This window comes from Perkinsus marinus (assembly GCF_000006405.1).
Source record: "Perkinsus marinus ATCC 50983 genomic scaffold scf_1104296965964, whole genome shotgun sequence".
NCBI classification, from domain to species: domain Eukaryota; phylum Perkinsozoa; order Perkinsida; family Perkinsidae; genus Perkinsus; species Perkinsus marinus.
The window spans coordinates 38,673-46,746 of record NW_003204134.1 but is presented as its reverse complement, the minus strand read 5'-3'; the positions used below and the strand labels follow the sequence as shown (position 1 = coordinate 46,746).

The 8,074-nt window shown below is 51.4% G+C and overlaps 2 protein-coding genes across 2 annotated transcripts in view; one reads left to right on the top strand and one right to left on the bottom strand.

The window, feature by feature from the left end:
* Pmar_PMAR028489 (conserved hypothetical protein) overlaps nucleotides 1-3,872 on the top strand; it is a gene marked incomplete at both ends in the record, with an annotated part of 7,268 nt that extends 3,396 nt beyond the window's left edge. The window contains 24 exons of the mRNA XM_002769346.1: nucleotides 18-99; nucleotides 150-291; nucleotides 428-527; nucleotides 577-681; nucleotides 743-1,003; nucleotides 1,042-1,107; nucleotides 1,158-1,208; nucleotides 1,255-1,385; nucleotides 1,432-1,543; nucleotides 1,590-1,685; nucleotides 1,735-1,774; nucleotides 1,816-1,889; nucleotides 2,015-2,084; nucleotides 2,125-2,195; nucleotides 2,240-2,454; nucleotides 2,501-2,612; nucleotides 2,665-2,756; nucleotides 2,796-2,910; nucleotides 2,954-3,023; nucleotides 3,073-3,191; nucleotides 3,335-3,382; nucleotides 3,430-3,536; nucleotides 3,583-3,756; nucleotides 3,782-3,872. Coding sequence (XP_002769392.1) covers nucleotides 18-99; nucleotides 150-291; nucleotides 428-527; nucleotides 577-681; nucleotides 743-1,003; nucleotides 1,042-1,107; nucleotides 1,158-1,208; nucleotides 1,255-1,385; nucleotides 1,432-1,543; nucleotides 1,590-1,685; nucleotides 1,735-1,774; nucleotides 1,816-1,889; nucleotides 2,015-2,084; nucleotides 2,125-2,195; nucleotides 2,240-2,454; nucleotides 2,501-2,612; nucleotides 2,665-2,756; nucleotides 2,796-2,910; nucleotides 2,954-3,023; nucleotides 3,073-3,191; nucleotides 3,335-3,382; nucleotides 3,430-3,536; nucleotides 3,583-3,756; nucleotides 3,782-3,872 — 2,544 coding nt within the window. The remainder of the gene's footprint in view (nucleotides 1-17; nucleotides 100-149; nucleotides 292-427; nucleotides 528-576; nucleotides 682-742; nucleotides 1,004-1,041; nucleotides 1,108-1,157; nucleotides 1,209-1,254; nucleotides 1,386-1,431; nucleotides 1,544-1,589; nucleotides 1,686-1,734; nucleotides 1,775-1,815; nucleotides 1,890-2,014; nucleotides 2,085-2,124; nucleotides 2,196-2,239; nucleotides 2,455-2,500; nucleotides 2,613-2,664; nucleotides 2,757-2,795; nucleotides 2,911-2,953; nucleotides 3,024-3,072; nucleotides 3,192-3,334; nucleotides 3,383-3,429; nucleotides 3,537-3,582; nucleotides 3,757-3,781) is intronic.
* Nucleotides 3,873-6,124: 2,252 nt separating this feature from the next.
* Pmar_PMAR028488 (conserved hypothetical protein) lies at nucleotides 6,125-7,374 on the bottom strand (the record flags this gene model as incomplete). The annotated part of the gene is made up of 3 exons (XM_002769345.1): nucleotides 6,125-6,297; nucleotides 6,350-6,559; nucleotides 6,607-7,374. The coding sequence occupies 3 exons, from the start codon at nucleotides 7,372-7,374 to the stop codon at nucleotides 6,139-6,141; spliced, it is 1,137 nt and encodes a 378-aa protein (XP_002769391.1). The 3' UTR covers nucleotides 6,125-6,138.
* Between the last annotated feature and the right edge of the window lie 700 nt (nucleotides 7,375-8,074).

Genomic DNA, 8,074 nt, shown 5'->3' with positions numbered 1-8,074 from the left:
TCTACGTGCTGTCTCAGCAAGGTCGTCGTTTAGGGACTGCGGAGTCCTCTGGGGCAGTCGAAGAGACCGGGAAGCCATCAGAGGCGGACTCGCAAGGCGGTGAGCCTTGAGCTTTTTCCCAGTAGGGGTTTCAGTTGCTGACACTTCAGTGATGGAGAGGACAGCGAGCTCAGCCGGCGGGTCTCTCTCTAAGGACCCTGGCCTTGCTCGTCCCTGCTTCCCGGCCTTGAATAGGACCTGTGTTGATTTCCTATATCACCCGATGGAGCTCGTCAGCAGTCCACGCAAGAGGTACTATTGGGGTATTGACATATGACCGAACGACAGCGAGCGCCCGAGCGAAATTAGCATGTAGTTGGTAAGCTCCTACTACTCTAGTATCTCCACTAAAGCCGGTTCCTCGATCGGCACCGTCCTAGTGTGGCAGGATACAGGCCAGTCTGCTAGAGGAGGTGTCCATGGAATACAAGAGGGCCTTCAATAAGGCATTCGAAGAAGTGAAGGACGAAAGGGCTAAAGCGGTCGAGGTAGCCTCGGTGAGCCAGTAGAGGGTGATGTTTCCCTCGAACGTCGTAGCACATATCGGAACTAGTTCACCGCATTCACGCCATCCTCAAGGAGCTGAAGTCGGATGAGGACCCTCCGATGGATCCCGCAGCTCGGCACCTCGAGACCGATGAGGTGATGGGCGCTCTGTTGCTTGCGGGAGTTTCGTGGCGCAGTGACGTTTTTAATGCTTCAGAACCCCGAGTCTGTCCTCGAGGTCCTGGACAGGGAGATTCATGCTGAGAAATGGATCAGCAAGGAGGAGCGCGCGAGACTGGTGGGCATGGTCTGGGGTGAAGTGCTGCAAGGCTTTGGTGGCCCTCAACAGGATGCTGAGGCCGCTGCGGAGGCCGAACGCCTTCGGAAGCTGCAGGAGGACGACGGGGGTCGGCAGAAGGCGCTGATTACTATGATGGGAGGCACTCTGAGGACCAAGAAGGACCTAAGCCCGCTAGAGGTACTACTACTAGGCGCTAGAGGACAGGTCAACCATAGATCCGACTGGACAGGGAGGAGTGGATGGACATAGTACCAGAAGAAGAGATGGATGAGGACCAAAAGGTGGTGACACCATCCTCTACTGCCCAATGGAGATTGCTGTGCTTGTCTAGGCTGCATTTGCCGAGCAACTCGCCAGAGAGAAGACTCTAGCTGAGGAGCAAGTGAGAGGGCGCCGCCAGCGGTACTACATATACTGTGTGGTTCCAGGAGGCTTATCGGACGAGACTGGCAGAGGAGCTCGGTCAGCTGAAAGCTGAGATTAAAAAGGAGGTGGCTGCCTTTGATGATGGCCTCCTGAAAAAGCTCTATCGGGCTAGGGTAGAGACTGACTTGAAGATGTAAGGCATTCCGTGGGCCCGTGGGGGAACTCCCTCATCATTTCAGCCACACCCAGGAGCTCCTGGTCCTCCAGAATAGGTTAGCGTTACGGCAGTCTGTGGAGGATAAGTCAGCAGTGGAGAGGCTCAACTTGAAAATCGCCGAAGTCCGGAAAAAGGTCCACCTTCTATTCTCACTGCGGAGGTCGCGACTCTTTGAGTCAGGTCGCTGAATGCCGAGCTGAGTTTGATGATTTCAGCCTGGTGGTTCGTGAGCTTGAACGGGAGGCGGATGAGATAGTCAGACAGGAGCGGGACTGTGTGGGTTTGCTCGTGACCATCTATGCGATGCCATTACCCTTTCTTGAAGGTGTCCTTATTTAAGCAACAGTTCTCTACAGCCAAGACGGGTAGGGGGGCCCCTTTATGGGGGCACGAGTTGTGTACATAGGCATCGACACTGAGGCCTTCAACCAGCTCTTGGTGCTCTTCCGGACGACACTACCTGGAGAGGACGGCAGTAAAGTAAGCAGGATCTTACAAGGCACCAGGTCACCATTACTCGTTTAGGATGGTAGTAACAGGAAAGCCCACGGAAGGGCCCATGTAAGCTGCTGCACGCCTTGGTTCCCTAATGGTTCCCCTTGTAGATGTCCCACAACCTATTCACTCGCCAACCCTCTCGCGTACTGGCCGGCAGTGTACCAGCGGTCAGTGAAGGTAGTATCCACACCTAAGCGTGAGTTCTAGTCGTGTCTAGCACCATCCTCCTACTACTACTACGTGGATACTATGGACGATTATGAACTCCAGACGCCAAGCATCAACGATGTAGTACTCAGACCGACATATGAGAGCAGCGGTCCACTTCTCAGATTGCTACTTTCAAGTATGCAGAGGATTGCCCAGAGGAGATCGACGAGGAGCTCTTCGATCGTGCTATGATACTTCGCCAGGAAAGGCATGAGATGTTTCCATTGTTTCCTTCGAGGGTCGATCTGTTACGTAGATGCCGACTAGACCTCGACGTACGGCGGATGAATGCCTTGATCGATATTGCCAATAGGCGTCTGTGGCACCATCGACAACGGTAGTAGCGGCCACTAGCCGAGAGGCCTCATGGGTGCCTCTGGTAGATGGGAGAAAGCTCTCTCGGATGAGAAGGCTCTTTTGGAGCAGCTGGGGTGCCGCAAGAGGGACATGCTCGAGGAGAAGTTTGACACTGCGGTTATTATGATGATTAAACAGGTGGGAGAGGGGCACTACCGTTATCATACTCACCATCCGGGGGGTGGCCTAGGGACTGATCAACATGCCAGAGGGTCCGGTTGTTACGGATTGCACCGATGCTATTATTGTGCCAGCGGAGGAAACGATTGAAACACGCAACAGGTAGGACTACTTAGGAGGCTCAGCAGTTGCCGAGCTCAGGCACATCATGACACTTGCTGAGGAGAAGTTGGCAGTTTTGCATAAGATTAAGGAATTCCGAAAGAAACTGAAGCAAGTGGAATGGGAACAAGCGGTGCTCAAGTTGGAGAGAGAGGTGATTCGATGGGAGGATGCACGTATTGGCCTCTGCCCTTCAGGACCTCGAGGAGCACTCTAGAGACATTCAAATGATGCGGGTTACCAAGGACCTCAGGACAGCTCTCTCGGGTAGCGGTGGCCTCATCGCCCTTCAGTGCGAAGCAGTCTGATTGTGCAGAATCGAACAAGAAGCCGAGCGAAAGACAGGGAGGAAAGGAAGTGGAGATCGCCATGAGGAAACTTATAGAAAGAATTGAGAAGAGTGGTATGGATAAGGAAGCAGCACTGGCCAAGGAGGTGAGGTGTCCGAAGCAATCAGGTCTAGCTCTTCCGTTCGAGCCTCTGGAGTTAATATTCGTGGAAGTTCACAAGATGATATTCTAGTTCACTTATACCGGCAGAAGCGAATGGGGTCCATTCGAACGTCTTATGATTTTCAGTTGGAGCTCGCGAAGAAGAGAAGTGAAGCGAGGCGTAGAGAAAATGCGGTAACCTATCTGTCTACTCTATCCCGCGGGGCGAATATTCGCCTTAGAAATTCGAACGGAAGCTTGACGATCTTCGTGAAGTAGTAGCGGAACGCGAGGAGATCAGAGATCTCGGAGACTCGCGCAACAACGAGAGTGCTGAAAGCAGTACAGTGTAAGAATGCGATCTTCGGTCCGCTCTCATCACATGTGCTCGGCAGGTATCGCCCTGGAGAGAAGCGTATCCCCATTGGAGGTGGGGGCCGTATCGAAGAGAATTATAGAGAGGTTAAAGAAGCCCATGCTCGATTTGCCGAGAGTAGAGTCCACCGGGAGCAAATGGACATGGCACGCATCCAAGCGAGGGAGATACAGAAGTGCATTGTCAGCATGGCGTAAGTTGGTATATACTTCTGTTAGGTTGCGAGCTGTCCTCGAGGACTACCACCAAAGAACATTCCCGACTTTCGTCCATGTACATCAGCCGAAGGATGCTTCCAACGGCCAATAAGGTGTTCTCTCATCACGAATTGTTGTTGTTGAGTTACGAAAGAAAACGTTGGGGTGTGAACGACAGAAGGTCTCTGACGATCCATCTCTGTCATCACGTTAGACGACGAACAAGCAAGTTCGATAGTATATGTTCAAGTTTGGCAGGAAGCAACGGACAGTGCTTCAACGCACCCTCCACCGATGTTAGTCAAATTCCGTCCATTCTGGGGATGAACGTTATATTTCCGCAACGTGTCATTCTTGAAGTGGGCATTGTCATTCTTGGGTGTGTCGAGCTTGGATACTCATTGTCATTCTTGTGTGTTCACTTGTTAAACTTGCCTGGGAAGTAGTGGGCCGCAATTGTCGGCCGGTCTGTGACCAGAGGATCACGATTCGCAAGCATACCGTACTCAAGACAGAAGCAAGGGAAGTTACGATGTAGCTAGCTCAACCACTGTGAATCATCCAGTTGCCGGCATGGGGCTCACACTACACACGAACACAATACCAACAACTCGTTATTTAATACAGCAATATCGGTCAACATCTTATGAACAACTATGATCACACACGAGTAACCAAACACGATAAACTTACCGATGCCGAATGACTGCATACTCCAAGCGCGATCACGCCACTTTCATGGTACCATCAGTGAGCCAGTGGAAAATATTAACAGCCCGCTGTCCAGTTGTCAACGGGTAGGAGCTCGACTCAACTGGGTAGGGCCAGACGTCAGGGACAACAGCCCCTCCAAATGGTGAGATGTAGTTGCTATAGAACTCCACCTGTCTACTGCATATTTCAGAGAAGCTCTCTTTCATACGAGGAGTAGCTATCTCGCTATTGGAAACCAACTCATGCAACTTCTCTGCATTGAATTTTGGCTTGACAACTCTGGAGAGGAACAAACATTGCTTGGTAGCCGGTCAGGACAGGTGTTGCATCGTTTGACTTACTTGTCCTCAAGCGTAGCTAATTCCGCCTTCAGAGCCTTCAGCTGGTACGGCTGTTCTGGGCTTTGTCTGCTGAGGTAAATTGTGTAGCGGACTACCAGCTGAAGAGCCAACACATAGGCGCGGGTCAGACTTCCCGTACTCGAACCTCGTTTCTTCCGAATTCATCATATCTTTCATCCAATGCCTGCTGCGCACAGTACAGAGGGCTGCTTTTCTCGACATTCTCGTCGTATTCGTGTAGAATCTGGGAGCTTAAGCGGCTCATAAGAAGAGACTTCAGTGAAGGTGGACTCCTCGGTGTCGTTTCTGGGGAACTTTCATTCGATTTGCGACGGGGTTCTCCCAACATGATTCCATCAGCCAGTACAGAGAATTCGATGAGATTATTTTCTCTGAGAAAACGAAAGTGTGGGACGGTCCTACTGCTCACCCTCACCTTATACGCGTTATCTGCGCCACGTCAGTAACATGGAGGCCCTCGCTTTCTGAGCCCTCACGATAACCCATAACAGTCTACAAAATGCAAGAGCTTGTAACAAGACAACCATTGCAGACGATTTATCGTAAAAACAGAGTATAAACGTAAACGACTTGATAACTGTACCTCGGACTCCGTATTGGGATCGTAGAAGTTCATTGTTACCCTAGGCGGGTCCCTGGAGACCACACGTCTCAGACTGACAGAGGCTCCACATGACGATGCTAGCAAGGCAGTGAGGCACAAGATGACATGGCCGTCCATAATTCAAAGAAGATTCTGTACTTATCAAGTGCCAGGCCAGAGCAAAGCTCGGATGAGTAGGAGGAATACTCTGCACCACGAGCAGCGAATGATTTCCATAAAGTCCCGTCGAGAAAATTGACCAGAGCTGATCTGATTCATTTAGCATGAACATAGGGAGGGTACGGAGCCCATAAGATCAGAAACTTGTAGAGCCTTCCAATGGTTTCAATGATTTAGATCAGCTCTCGATAATTTTCTTTTCCAAAATGTATAAAGGGAGGGAAAGACGATCTCTACGTTTTCGTTCACTCCGTTACAAGCTCAGTGGAGAGGTCAAAGAACCGGCGCACTTTTTTCCCATACAAACCGGGTTGTGGAAGCTACACCGCTTTGAAGGCGACTGCGCCCTGAACTCTATCGAATGGAAGAGGGTTTCGCACGAGTTTGGATGGAACGAGACACCACTGGAAATGATAGCGCGCGAATTGCAACACATTCACATTTGGACGAATCTCGCCTTGTTGTAGGCGCATAAGTAGAGGACCGCGGATGACACTCATTGACAACAAAAAGTCTCTGAGGGCCACGGCCGGAAATTTTCACTTCTCAAAGTCATTAATGGCTTTCTCCACTTTTTCTCGGAGCCACTCGCGATCCTCGAGGTCATCAACCCTCGTCAAGGTATCTTCTAGGAAACCGTTCACATACAGCCATCGCGCACGGGAACGAGGTACTCCTCGAGAAGTGAGATAAAACAGCTGAAAACAACAACACCATAGGAGAGCAGCACTCAAACGAATAGTCCCCAACCTGCTTAGGGTCAATCGTAGTCGACAGAGCTGCGCCGTGGGTCACTTTCACGTCGTCAGCTTGGATCCTCAACTCGGGACGGGCCGTCATCCTCGCAGTGCGGTCCAAGAGCAGGGCTTTGCACTCCTGGTTAGCATCTGTCTGTTGTGCGATCTTGTTGACCATGAACGTGGACTTCCAGCTGCTCCGACTCTTCGGACCACACAACACCTAAACGCAATGATGATAGTCGACGAGTGCCTCTTTCTCTGCCTTACTGCTCTATGGGTTTGCCGAGCTCTCGTCCCTGTCGAGAGGAAATTACAGTTGGAGTCGGACTCCGTGTGGACTCCTTCGCGCGCCACAACGTGCACTGAGTGAACATCGGAAACGCAGTCAGGGCCGTTCACTTCGATGTCGGTCGTATGCGTCGCTCCGTCCGAGTCTGGTATGACCAGTCTAGTCTGATTGTACTTGGACCCTCCATCTTGCCGAACCACCGTCGAACAGTCACCACGCGTTTGGTGCAGCGTGTGATCCAACCTCGCACCAGCCTGGAGATACACCTGCGTTCTACCACCGGCATCGACAGACTCTCTCAGCGTTAGACTGGCTCCTTCCTCAACCACAACCGACATATTGGGAAACGTCGCATCCCTATGGAGCTGAAGCTTTTCCTCGGTGCCAGCAGGGACCCTCAGGACTAGCTCTCGGTCGCTGGCTTGGCAAAGGGACCGACCGTCGCCCTGGACGCTGCCACAGACTGCTGTGATGTGCTTCTTAGAAGACTGAGACTTCGTGAAATTTGTAATTTTTCTATTTTTCTTCAGAGAAGACGAACGCATAGCAGCGAGGAGAACCAATATCGGTATCATAAGAAGCCCTATGGTTTTCTCATTCATAGCCGCGGTGACACCAAGAGGAGATCTGCGTCCCCACTGCTGTGAAAAGTCTCTACCATTGACGGTCACGTCGGGAATGGGCTGACCGAGAGTGGTGACACCATCTCTCGGATGGAGGAATAGTAGATCCATTCCTACATCCATTTTGGGGAGAAGGCTCACAGCGAGAGAGAGAGCATCAAACTGAAGAGAACATATACCCGCACCAACTGGAAACGCCAAGACGGAACGTAGCCACGAAACGAGATGCATGCGAATGGACCCCACATGAGAGCCAAGGGATCAACCCAAGGTAGCCGCATTGCGATTGGACCTCTCCCAAGAGGTGATCAAGTAAAAGCAAGCAGTAGCTCCAGTGATGTTCTGGACCAGTAACCTATAGGGGTACTCCTACAGGCATCAGCCTGTCAATGGGAGTTATATTACGGCTACGTGATAGCTTTTCATTCACCATTACCACTCCAGGGCTCTAAGGTGACGCCTCTAAGGCCACTCAAAAGCTCGAACAGCCGAAGTTGAAGTTTATCTCGTCCTAATCTCAGTGGATTAGGGCCAGAGCAGAGATCCGATCGCAACGAGTATATGCGAGATCCGAGAAATTGCTGCTGTTTCCAGTCTTCTCCTCCAGCTCTCAGCGGTTTACTCGTTGTGGCCTGGTGGGCCAGCATCGCCATCCACACCTCGCATTTACTACTCCAGAGCCGCGGAAGTTGCGAACGACGAAGACCAATCTAGTGTAGTCCAACTCCTACCATACGCAGTCCTCGGTCAAATACATCCACCATGTGAGCCGTATTGACGGCTATCCACGACCGCTCCAGCTTGCATATGGTGCAACAACTCC